General features: G+C 44.5%; 1 protein-coding gene across 2 annotated transcripts in view; it reads left to right on the forward strand.

Moving 5' to 3' along the window:
• The window catches only part of ACSL5 (acyl-CoA synthetase long chain family member 5), a 48,829-nt gene that overhangs the window by 17,217 nt on the left and 18,319 nt on the right, over nucleotides 1-13,293 (forward strand). For both annotated transcript variants that reach the window (XM_032607925.1, XM_032607923.1), the window contains 2 exons: nucleotides 5,441-5,625; nucleotides 9,235-9,340. In XM_032607925.1, the coding sequence (XP_032463816.1) occupies nucleotides 5,470-5,625; nucleotides 9,235-9,340 (262 nt within the window). In that variant the 5' untranslated portion in view covers nucleotides 5,441-5,469. The remainder of the gene's footprint in view (nucleotides 1-5,440; nucleotides 5,626-9,234; nucleotides 9,341-13,293) is intronic.

Consider the following 13,293-nt stretch of genomic DNA (forward strand, 5'->3'; position numbering starts at 1 on the left):
TGGAGTTGAGATTTGAGCTACAAGCAATACACAACCATTTCAGATCTGGGGAAGAGTGTTTCAGGCAAAAAGAAGAGCAGATACAGAGACCCTAAGATGGGAGTGGACTTATGCTTGAAGAGCAGAATACGCAGCAGAAAAATAAAATCTTTTAAGTGAAAGGGACTATCAGAAGACAAATTATTTATAGATTATAGGGAGATTCTGAAAGATTCATAGCAATAAACATAGTTGACCAAAAACATGAATATTAGAGTAGAAGGGGGTCATTTAAGGACTTTATCCAAGGAAAATGGGACAATGAAGACATGCTGCCCCAAATCTTCAAAGGAGCGAAACCCAGAGCTGATTATGGGGTGGTCATAACCTAGGTACCAAGGCTGGTCCTGGGAGCTTGCAAGCAGGTATGAAGGCAGGAGGTGTCCTTCAGCAAGCTTGGGAATTCAACACGGCAGGAGTCAGATGAGTAATGTTGGCTGTGGCCATTCAAACCACAGAGGAAGTGAGGGCCCTGGAGCGTGAGTCAAGGGGAAGGGCTGAGGACAGATGGGCATCCTGGGGTATGGGACTAAGGCGTGTCACTATTACCACATCAGAAAGCGGAGGAAGCTTTCCAATTGGGGCAACCCTGTGGCTTGTTCAACCATCTGTAGATAACCTCAAACAAGAACTCCCAGATACAGTGTAACACAGCTCTCCTTCCTCTTTTCTTTACTGCTATTGCACTTGTCCTTACTCCATTCTTTCCCAACTGGGAGTGACGTTAAGGGAAGAGGAAAAGCTTGCAGGAGTTCCGTGGAGTGACCGATCAGAATTGTAATTTGAGTGACACAGGACACATGATGAGAGAGATGGTGGCTTCTCCCCTTGTTTACTTGAACATATCTGGAAGTGTTCATAGTTTCTAAAGTTTAGAGCGGCAACCAGTCCAGTACTGGTGTAACCTGAAGGTCTTGCCTTCTCTCAGACCCTCGGTTTCTCCCATTTAAACAGTGAGAGAGTTATATGATATGGTTGCAAATCCTCTCTAGCGCTAGCATCCTAGGTTCAAAATGTGTGTGTGTGCTGTGCGTTAAAAAGGAGACTATCGGGCTTCCCTAGTGGCGCAGTGGTTGAGAGTCCGACTGCTGATGCAAGGGACACGGGTTCATGCCCGGTCCGGGAAGATCCCACATGCCACAGAGCAGCTGGGCCCGTGAGCCGTGGCCGCTGAGCCTGCGCGTCCGGAGCCTGTGCTCCGCAACGGGAGAGGCCACAATAGTGACAGTCCCGCGTACGGAAAAAAAAAAAAAAAAAAAAAAGGAGACTATCAAGATAGAGAAAAGACAACCTACACATTGGCAGAAAATATTTGCAAATCATATATCTGAGAAGGTTTTAGTATCAGAATATATAAAGAAGGCTTACAAGTCAACAACAAAAAGACAAACAGCTCAATTTAAAAATAGACAAAGGACTGCAATAGACATTTCTTCACAGAAGGAATGCAAATGGCCAAAAAGCACATGAAAAGTTGCTAAACATCATTAGTCATTAGGGAAATGCAAATCAAAATCAAAATGAGATGTCATTTCACACCGATTAGAATGGCTATTATTTTTTTTTAAAGAAAAAAACAGCAAATGTTGGTAAGGATGTAAAGAAATTGGAATCCTCTACATTGCTGGTTGGAATGTAAAATGATAGAGCTACTGTGAAAACAGTCTGGTGGTTCTTCAAAAAATTAAATGTAAAATTACCATGTGACCCAGCATTTCCACTACTATTTACCCCAAAGAATTGAAAATAGGTATTCAAACAAAACTTGTGTACAAACGTTCACAGCATTATTCACCACAGCCAAAATGTGGAAATAACCCAAATATCTACCAACTGATGACTAGATCAGCAAAATGTGGTCTCTCCATACAATGGAACATTCTTCAGCCATTAGAAGGAATGAAGTACTGATACATGCTAAACCGTAGACATGGATAAACCTTAAAAATATTATGCCGAGGGCTTCCCTGGTGGCGCAGTGGTTGAGAGTCCGCCTGCCAATGCGGGGGACGCAGGTTCGTGCCCCGGTCCGGGAAGAGCCCACATGCCGTGGGGCGGCTGGGCCCATGAGCCATGGCCGCTGAGCCTGCGCGTCCGGAGCCTGTGCTCCGCAACGGGAGAGGCCACAACAGTGAGAGGCCCGCGTACCGCAAAAAAAAAAAAAAAAAAAAAATTATGCTGAGTGAAAGAAGTTAGACACAAAGGGTCGCATATTACATAATTCCATTTATACGAAATATTCAGAATGGGTAAATACATGGAAACAGAAAGTAAATTAGTGGTTGCCCGGGGTGAGGGGGAGTGGGAGTTACAGTTTAATGGGTGCGTGGTTTCCGCTTTTGGGGCGCCGAAATGTTTTGGAAATAACTAGAGATGGCGGTTGCACGACACTGTGAATGTAATACTGTGACTGTATTAAATGCTGCTAAATTGTACATTTTAAAACTGGTTTATTCTATGTTATATGAATTTTACCTCAATTTTTTTAAATGTGGGGAGGCAGGGAGGAAGCATCTGAAATTCTGTGTATATCCTATTTGGATACCTGGTCAGCAATAGCAAACAAAGTGAGTAAGCTATTTCAGTTGACAAATACATCTTTCAGTGTTTTCTGCAAATAAAGTCCCTTGCCAGTGTAGGCAAGGTAGTGAAGCGGCCAGGCTCATCTCATTTGTGGGCAATAGGACAGGAGTTCACCTAAAAGGAGTGCTCAAGAATTGGCAGACCGTGGTCCGGATTACACCAGATGTGTTTTCGTTGATCCCATACCAGACCCTTACTAATAGAGCCAGAAGTTAAAATTGAGGTTTCATAAAAATCCAGTGTTCCAGGTTTTCTAGGGAGTAAAGAAGCTGATCTGGTGACCCTGGGCTCACATTACTACATGGTAAGAATCAGCCGGGGTGGACAGCAGGTGCCACCTCTAGACTGGTCATGGGTTCTTTCTCTCTCTCCTCCCTTTGTGTTACCTGTCAGGCAATTCACCCTCCCTCTTCCCCCTTCCCACACTGCCAGATTTCACCTTTAGACCCTCTTTTGAAGACGTTGTTTGCAAAGTCTCCCATTATGTCTCCAACTGAAATATAAAGCTGCCATGTGTAAGAAGAGGGCAAAAGTCCTCAGTGCAACAATCTGTTCTTGTATCCAAGCAGGGAGGTGCAGGTAAGAATCTTTCACTTGAGGAGGGATGAAGGCAAAGGGCAGAATCCCAGATTCTAAGGTAGCACCAGACTGGTGGCAGTACCCCAGGCTGAGGACAGGGGTTGGCAGTAGGCAGAGATGGCTGAGCACAAAGCAGGTTCCCTCTCCCTTTGGCATTGCTACCTGTCCTGTGAATTTTGCAGCTTCCCCTGGGGCAGCCGCCCTTCTCAGCCTGGGATGGGTGGCCGGCCTCGGAATGGTGTCCCGCATGGCTGGCTCTCTAATATGCTTTGCCTCCTGGACTGCCTTACCACACAATTTTGGCTAAGGCTGGATTCCAAAAATCCCAGCTCTGAGAATCCTGGCAGGTGGTCATAATAGCACCTGTTGTTAGGTAAACTAGCACCTTTGGGGTCTGGCTTTTTTTTTTAATCTTCTTTTTCTTTACCTAAACACAATGTGGAAGAAACCAAAGAATTGAGACAGTCATCCCAGTCTCTGGAAGTTCAATTTTGCTCCATAAAATGGAAAGGGACTACTCCAAACTCAGGAATAACCCAATCAAGGGGTAGAAAAATGATGAAAAGTGACTCCGGGTTTCTTGTGACTGTTGCTGTTCCCACACACAATTTCTAGGCTTTACAGCCTTTGTTAAAGTGGAATGAATTGTTTCCCTCAATGGCAAAAGTTCCAGGTGCCAGCTAATGGCAGCTGTCCCAAAGCTCTGAGGGTGGCTATGACTTTTTATTGGACTTGCTTTGCTCTCTTGATTTTGAGTAGGAACGTTTAGTTTCATCTCTGAGATATAGGGTGTTGCAGTAAACTTTAAAGAATACAAAATCTGAAATGCTTTTGCTGTGACCTGTAAGGGGCCAGATGAATTCAGTCTCCTTGAATCTTGTGGCTAGACTCTATAAGGAAAAAATGGGTTGTGATTTTGTAGATTTTAACGGGGAAGCAGCAGTGGCAAATGATGAGTGACCTTGGACAAGTCACTACTTCTGGGAGTTTCTATTTTCTTTGTCTGTAAAGTGCGACTTCAATTAGATAATCCATGCAAACAACCCAGCTCAGTGCCTGACGTAGAGTTGGTGCTTATTTGTTTGTTGCTCTTATTGTCCTAGTCAAGTCTGAAAGTTGTGAGGCAAGAGCTGGGGGAGACTGGCTTCAGCGAGAATGAGTTCCTAGGACCCACTCAAATGTTAATGCCTCCTGTCAGTAGTTTGAAGCTGGAAACTACAAGAAAAGCTGAGTTGTGGGGGAAGACTGTTTCTTTTGGTTCGCTGAGATCACTTCCTGGCCTGAATCTTCAATGCTCACCTGCTACCATGTGTCAGGCCCATTCTCCTGCATCCTTCCTGCAGACCTGGCTAAAGTTGCCTCCAATAAAACTGGTTCCTCCACGCTCCCTGGAGGAGAGGACTTTGGACCTGGCAAGTTGTGCTTCTGTTGATTTCTGAGACCCTCCTGATGGCTCAGAAAAGAAAGCAATGAGCAAGGCATATCTGGCCAGCAGGAAATGTCTTTCACAGGAGAATGCTTAATTTCTTTTTTTTTTTTTTGCGGTACGCGGGCCTCTCACTGTTGTGGCCCCTCCCGTTGCGGAGCACAGGCTCCGGACACACAGGCTCAGCGGCCATGGCTCACGGGCCCAGCCGCTCCGTGGCATGTGGGATCTTCCCGGACTGGGGCACGAACCCGTGTCCCCTGCATCGGCAGGTGGACTCTCAACCACTGCGCCACCAGGAAAGCCCGAGAATGCTTAATTTCTAAGATGGATGGTGTCACCTCTCCTGAGGTTCCCTCTTCTGTCTGGTTTATACTAGGGAGAGGCAGTTGCAAGAGTCCTTCGTGACCCTCGTTCTGCTTGGGCAGGGGGAGCTCTCTGGAGCCCCCTCCTCTGACTACCAGCTTATTTTGGGTCCAGAGGGCTTCTTCTAGGCTTTGTCAGTCAAAAAATTAAAGGGTAGTCCTTTCTCAAAATTGTCTGGAAAATGATTAACCTGTTTCCTTTGATCCTTTCTGCCTTGTGGGAGGACAGTCAAGTAGCAAGGGTAGAGAATGCATTCTACTATTCTCGACAATGTTAAGGTAAACAGTGGGAGAAATTCAGCTGCTAAAGTGGTCCAACCCTGGCTATTTGGAGGGCTAGAAGCTGTGTGTGTGTGTTTGTGTGTGTTCTTTCTGTAAACATAGAGCTATTGAGTAAAAATATACGACCATTTCCTCTAACTTTTTCTTTCCTTCTTTTTTATTTTAGGCCTGAATTTCCTGCTGCTATTCACGAAGATGCTTTTTATCTTTAACTTCTTGTTTTCCCCGCTTCCAACTCCGGCACTGATCTGCATCCTGACCTTTGGAGCCGCCATATTCCTGTGGCTGATTAACAGACCTCAGCCCGTGTTGCCTGTTGTTGATCTGAACAAGCAATCGGTGGGACTCGAGGTAACTTACCCAGCACCTTTTCAGTTTGTCAAACTTGATCGAGCACAAACGAATTCAAGACCTGAGGATCACTGGTGAAGGAGACTTGGGTGGGGCGGGGGTTAGTACGGGAAAATAAGCCTTTTTGGTTAGCAAAACAACCCAAAATCTGTAAGTTAAACTTTCTAGTCATGGCATATTTTCCTTTGTAATAAAAATGAAATCACAGCTTTTACTGGTTTTATGATGCCAGTAATCTAGATCTGGGGTTGGCAAACTACAGCCTGCAGGCAAAATCCACCCTTTTCTGTGTGAGTAGCAAGCTAAGAATGTTTTTTATATTTTTCAAGGGATATGTAAAAAAAATTAAAAAGAGTGATAGATCATATGTGTTCCACGAAGCCTAACGCATTTACAAAGCCCTTTACAGAAAAAGTTTGCTGACCCACGATCTAGATGAGGGAGTCAGTACTTTGGGGACAGGAGAACATTTTCATCAAGACACGCAGTGTCTGAGAATAGTAAAGAAGTTATTGAGTTAAATACCAGCTTTGAGGTAATGTTCCCTCTTAAAACGACAGACATTGAGCTGGGCTTTTCCCCTCAATTCCCTGACTTTTCAGCAAATCACACCGCCTCCTATATCTCTGAGCTAAGGGAAACCTCCAAGAATTTTCTCTCATGATTTTTCATCTTCAACCCTTTTCAGAGAAAAGAAGCATTCCTGTTCCTTTGTAAAGCTAACCCCTTCTGATCTTTTTACAAACTCTGTTCTTCTACTCGGGAATCTTACTCCAAGTTGCCTCCACTCTCCGCCTGCCTCCCTTTTATTTGGAAGATTTTTAGCAGCATCTTCCTGTCCTGCTGGTCCTGCTGCTTCAGGCCACCATCTCTTTTCAATCCTCCCTTTTCCCCAGAGTCTTTAAGAGCAGTCCATTTGTTGATTCCCTCTTCTGAACTTCCACTCACTGAGAGCTGACCTTTATCACTACCATCTCCCCAGACTTCTCTGCATCACTCATAATCTAACTTCTTAATTCAGTGATTCTTCAGCCTCTTCCTTTCAATTGACTTGACACTTCTGCTTTCCTGAAACTTCTACTTTTGCCTTTCATCGTATCCTTCAATGAGATTTCTTCCTAAGAAAGAAAGCTTTCTTTCTTTGTCACTTAAGTTCTTTCCTCTCCTCATCTTACAGTGTCGGTCTCACCATCTCTTGATTCCTCTAAAGCAGGGGTTGGCAAACATGTTCTGTGAAGGCCAGACAGTGAAGAGTTTAGGCTTTGCAGACCACGTGGGTTGTGTTGCAACTACTCCACTCTGCTGTTATAGCGTGAAAGCACAGGAAATATGTAAATGAATGCGCACGACTGCGTTCCAATAAAATTTTAACAGTGACAAGCTATGTTTGGCCCCAGATTATAGTCTGCCAGTCCCTGCTTTCAATCCTCACTTCTTTTGAGAAAACCCCTCCTCTTCTATGACATGAATATGTACCTAAAAGTCTATGACGCCCAAATCTGACTTTCTACTTCTGACCTCGCCTGTGAGTTCCAGTCCATCTCAGTGACACTCAGGTACCTCAGGCTCCACACATCTTTGTACTGCATGTCTTCTCCCTTACACACACACACACACACACACACACACACACACACACACACACACTCATGCACCCATTCCCGCTTCCCTTCCTGCTCTATCTCACTTAAATGCATCTCTTCTTACCCAATTGCCTAAAGTTGAGTTGAATCATCTTTCGTTCTTCCTCAGTCCATCTATGTAAGTAGACAGGAAGACCCCATCTTTCTTTTCTAGAAAAAGAACTTTGTTTCTTTTCTTTTTTAATTTTTTTTTTAATGGTTTTTTTTGGCTGCGTTGGGTCTTCGTTGGTGTGCGCAGGCTTTCTCTAGTTGCAGCAAGCGGGGGCTGCTCTTCGTTGTGGTGTGCGGGCTTCTCATTGCGGTGGCATCTCTTGTTGCGGAGTACAGGCTCTGGGTGCGTGGGCTCAGTAGCTGTGGCATGTGGGCTCTAGGGCACAGGGTCAGTAGTTGTGGCACATGGGCTTAGCTGCTACGTGGCATGTGGGATCTTCCTGGATCAGGGCTCGAACCCGTGGGCCCTACATTGGCAGGCAGATTCTTAACCACTGCATCACCAGGGAAGTCCCAAAAGAACTTTATTTCTGATGTCTTGACTTAATGTGACATCTGATGGAAATCTCCTGATGCTCCAGATTAAGTCAGATCTCTTGTTATATAGCCTCATGGATTACCTTGTACTTTTATAACCCTTATCTTGATAGTAATTTACAGTTTTGAATGCTTATTTAATTGATGCCTATGCTTCTCTAAACTAACTTTCATGAGGGTTGAACCATGCCTATAGCTCTTACTGCAGCTCCAGGATCTAAATCAGGGCCTGATCCTGTAGTTCTGCTGACATTTCTGGACAAATCCCTAGCTACTCCCTCTTTCTCAAATACCCTGTTCTCAAGCTGCCCACCAGAATCTTCAGTGTGCTTTCTTGCCTCTGTACCTTCTTTTTTTAATTTTAGTTGAAGTATAGTTGATTTATAATACTGTGTTCGTTTCAGGTGTACAGCATAGTGTTTGTTTGTTTGTTTGTTTGTTTGTTTGTTTTGCGGTACGTGGGCCTCTCGCTGTCGTGGCCTCTCCCGTTGCGGAGCACAGGCTCCAGACGCACAGGCTCAGCGGCCATGGCTTACGGGCCCAGCCGCTCCACGGCATGTGGGATCCTCCCGGACTGGGGCACGAACCTATGTCCCCTGCATCGGCAGGCGGACTCTCAACCACTGCGCCACCAGGGAAGCCCCGCACAGTGTGTTTGTTTTTTGGGTTTTTTTGCACATGATGTTCCATTATAGGTTATTATAAGACACTGTATAACTCCCTGTGCTATACAGTAAATCCTTGTTGCTACCTCTGTGCCTTTGTTGGGGCTATTCCTTCACTTTGAATTATCCTCCTTTCCCTCTGCTCTACGAAACCACATCATTTTGGTAAATGCTTACTTATCTTCAAAGTCTCAATTGAAATATTATTTCTTCTCTGTAGCCTTTCTACTTGATACAGAATTGTTCATTCATCTCCCAAAACAATTATTACAGCATGTACGTCACAGTATTATATTTGCATGTTTTTCCCTTCTCACCCTACCCCAGCTCCAAAAACTCTCATTTATGGGGTGCTCATGGGCAGTAATTTTGTCTTACCTCACTTTGCATCTACAGTAGTTGCCAAGTGACTGGAATATAGTATGCATTTGATAGATGTTTAAACTTCACATGATTTTTTAAAAACGATATAACTATAATATTATCTCTTTTGTGTGTGTGTGTGTGTGTGTGTGTGTGTGTGCACGCACGTGCGTGTATGCCTAGGGAGGTGGGGGGAGATTGCCAAAAACATAACTGTGACAATCTCTGGATTTCTCTGATATGAAGACACCACAATTTTGAGATTTAAAAAATTGATTGACTGAGTACTAAAAGGGTCATCGCTGTGACCTCAATAGTCAGTGTTTATGTTCTTTTCAGTTCAATCCATAAGGGTTTGGAAAGGGTGGCGAAAGACTCAGTCTTAACCTAAACTTGGTCTTGTGTCTTAGGGAGGAGCACGGAGAGGTCCTTGCCAGGACAATGACCTAATACGTTACTACTTCTCAGATGCCAAGACGATGTATGAAGTTTTCCAAAGAGGAGTTGCTGTGTCTGGTAAGCCTGGATGTCTCACCTTGCCTGTAAGACCAAGGTGGGGTCCTGTTCCATACCTCTCCTTCCCAGTCTCGCTTCTAAAACTCTAGCTATTTAAATGTGGTGGTCCAAGAAGAATCACAAATACAGCATGGAGGGGACGTGAGCACAGAATCAGGATGGGTGCTGTAAACTGTGTAGTAGGACAGACTTGGGTTTGAAACCCAGTTCTCCTATTTTCAGCTGTGCGACTTTACATAAACCACTTTGCCTCTCTGAACCTATTTCTCACTTAACACAAGGAGAACTTCCTGGCCAAATTGTTGTTAAAGAGTTAACAGTTGGAAAGTATTTTGATTGATTCACTAGTAAATTATATTTGTTTAGGAACATGCTTTTCATAAATGCAATTCTCTGCATTATAGAATCTGAGCCAGAATTAGTATTCAGACCTCCTGACTTCTTACCTCGCCCTTGCCCCCAGTGCCATACTGCTGGCCCGTGCTGCTGCCCATAGTATCACAGAAGGTAATTATCTTTTGGACTTTCTTAGAAACATCACCACATGAACTTTGGTAGGGTCATTTGGAAAATATCAAGGCTCAGTCATTCTATCTCTTATCATTGAACATGTTGCTAGGTACACTGGTTTCCTTTCAAAATCAACTGACTTCTAACTCTCGCTATAACTTTTATCTTTTGGGTGATATTCAGTGCAGGCGGAGGTTTACCTCTGTGACTTCTCATCCCTTCCCTTCTGCCTTTTAATTATGACTGTGACAATATTTAATAGTCGAGCGCTAACCAGCCTATCGTTTGCACGGATATATCATCTACTTTATCTTCCCTACATCACAGGGATTAGTTGCTATCACCCCATTTTTATTTATTTTTATTTTTTAGATATTTATTTGTTTGTTTGTTTGTTTTGGCTGCGTCTCATCTTAGTTGCGACATCGTTGTTTGTTTGTTTGTTTTTGGTTTCTTTTGGCTGCGTTGGGTCTTTGCTGCTGCGCGCAGGCTTTCTCTAGTTGCGGCGAGTGGGGGCTACTCTTTGTTGTGGTGCACGGGCTTCTCATTGTAGTGGCTTCTCTTGTTGCGGAGCACAGGCTGTAGGAGCCTGTGCTGTAGGCGTGCAGGCTTCAGTAGTTGTGGCACATGGGCTCAGTAGTTGTGGCGCACGGACTAAGTAGTTGTGGCGCACGGGCGTAGTTGCTCCGTGGCATGTGGGATCTTCCTGGACCAGGGATGGAATCCGTGTCCCCTGCATTGGCAGGCGGATTCTTAACCACTGCGCCACCAGGGAAGTCCCTCACCCCCATTTTTTTTTTTTTTTTTTTTTTTTTTTGCGGTACGCGGGCCTCTCACTGTTGCGGCCTCTCCCATTGTGGAGCACAGGCTCCGGATGCGCAGGCTCAGCGACCACGGCTCACGGGCCCAGCCACTCCGCGGCACGTGGGATCCTCCTGGACCGGGGCACGAACCCGTGTCCCCTGCATTGGCAGGCGGACTCTCAACCACTGCGCCACCAGGGAAGCCCACCCCCATTTTTTAAAGCAAGGAAACAGAGACTCTGAGATTCAGGAACATTTCAAAGGAGACAGAGCTAGAAAATGTTGACACTGATACTGAAATTTAAATCTATCTATCTGGCTAGATTATTCTATTTTACGTCAGCTCTTAAGTGTTTTATAAAAGTTGTTGCACCTCCAGACAATGAAAGGTTTTTGTAAAGAAAACTTATATCTGAAGTCTCTAAAGGGGACTGTACTTACTATTTGTGGCTCCAAATTAGTACCGATTTAGACTTCCAGGCAAATAACAAACACAAACCAATGCAACCATTAGTTTTATTTATTTGACAACTTAAGATAGTATATAGCTAATACAATAGACTTTCCTTTGGGATTTCCCATTTTTTGAAGTTTTCTTCACTGAGCATGTGTTGTTATTGTAACTAGAAACAAGTCATCGAGCGTGTAATATGTGGCACATAACACTGCTTCATTTAGAAATTTTATTTCAATACTCAATTTAAACTAAACAGATAAAGTTAAAATGGCTTCTCATATAAGTAGCTTGAAAAATCCATCCTGGCTATTTCCATAGAAAAACGACATGTCTGTTTACAACTGGGATTGAATACGTCAGCCCTAACCTCTATCTTTAACCCCTACCCAGTAGATGATCCATGTTGAGAATCATCTGCAGATAATGTTTAAAATATAGATCCTCTGGCTCCACCTTGTTGTTTTTTTAAATTTAATTTTATTTATTTATTTTTGGCTGTGTTGGGTCTTCGTTGCTGAGCGTGGGCTTTCTCTAGTTGGGGCGAGCAGGGGCTACTCTTCATTGCAGTACACAGGCTTCTCATTACGGTGGCTTCTCTTGTTGTGGAGCATGGGCTCTAGGCATGCGGGCTTCAGTAGTTGTGGCACGCAGGCTCAGTAGTTGTGGCTCACGGGCTTAGTTGCTCCGCGGCATGTGAGATCTTCCTGGACCAGGGATCGGACCCGTGTCCCCTGCATTGGCAGGCGGATTCACAACCACTGTGCCACCAGAGAAGCCCTCCACTGTGTTTTACTGAATTAGAATTCCAGATAGTTTGACCTAAGAATATGAGTTTTTAACAAAGCTTTCCAGGGATTCTGCATGCCGGAGTTTCAACTCTACCCAGCTTTGGGACCCAGTTTTGCTGAGAAGTTGTTAATGATTCTTTTTAGATGGCCACGTCTTAGAACAGAAGATCTAAGTTGCTTAAATTAATCAAAGGCTAGGCTGTTGCCTGGTCAGGACTCTGGCTAATCAGACTGAAGCTGATTAGGGCACAGAGTTGAATGAAACCCCAGTTGGTTCCCCTTTGGGCCAGTTATTTGACTTGTTCCTTGGTCATGGGCCTCTGCTAGTATTTTCATCAACAGGGAAGTGATAAGGAGATGCAGTATAGTTTTTCCCACCTTCATCAGCTCTGCCACTTACTGAGTGAGCTTGAAGCTGTCTAGCCCTTCATGATTCTTGGTACCATGGGGATAACAGTAGTTATTGGGAAGACCCAATGAGTTAAAATGCCTAGCACAGAGTAGGCTAGGTACCATAAATGGTACTTATCACTGGTGATTAATGTCAGCACAGACAATCCCGTTGGTAGAGCACCAGTGGCACACACTCTAGGCTGGAGCACTGGCTGTGAACTCTAAAGCAGGACTTGCCTGTGGCTTCAGAGAAAGTCTCAGTCTGAGACTTGACTTCTTGAGCGTTCATGCAGCTGTTTCAGCAGAAAGAAAAAGAACTAATGTTTCCTGTGGACAGTCTCCACATTCATTTTTTTAAAAATATCTCTTTAATCAGAGTGGCTATCTCTTTCCTGCTTTCTCTCCTTTTTCCTCTGTCACTTAGTCTGGAAGTTCACTTATTTACCTCTGAATTCCTAGTGACCTTCTCTTTGAATGCTTCCTTTGGGCTAGACCTGAATTCCTCTTAGCAATTTGGCTAAATCCTCTATGTAAAATTTCCTTCTCTTCTGCTTTTCTATTTATAACTCAGTCTCGGGCTTCCCTGGTGGTGCAGTGGTTGAGAGTCCGCCTGCCGATGCAGGGGACATGGGTTCGTGCCCCGGTCCGGGAAGATCCCACATGCCATGGAGTGGCTGGGCCCGTGAGCCATGGCCGCTGAGCCTGGGCCTCCGGAGCCTGTGCTCCGCAACAGGAGAGGCCACAGCAGTGAGAGACCCGCGTACTGCAAAAAAATAATAATAATAATAAAAAAAAACTCAGTCTCATTCTGGCTTAGATGTGGGATCTTCCCAGCCGGTTAGAGTTGTTCCTTAGCCTGACAAGTACCATGACTTGCACGGCTTCTGTGGCTGCAATTACTATTTACTCTAGTAAGTGGATGTTCCCAGACTTATCGTAATTTTAAATAAGGCTGAGTAGTTTCAATGTTCAGAAGTGTAATTCTTCTATTGTCAAATGTAA

The sequence above is a fragment of the Phocoena sinus genome, chromosome 16, assembly GCF_008692025.1.
Source record: "Phocoena sinus isolate mPhoSin1 chromosome 16, mPhoSin1.pri, whole genome shotgun sequence".
NCBI classification, from domain to species: Eukaryota; Metazoa; Chordata; class Mammalia; order Artiodactyla; family Phocoenidae; genus Phocoena; species Phocoena sinus.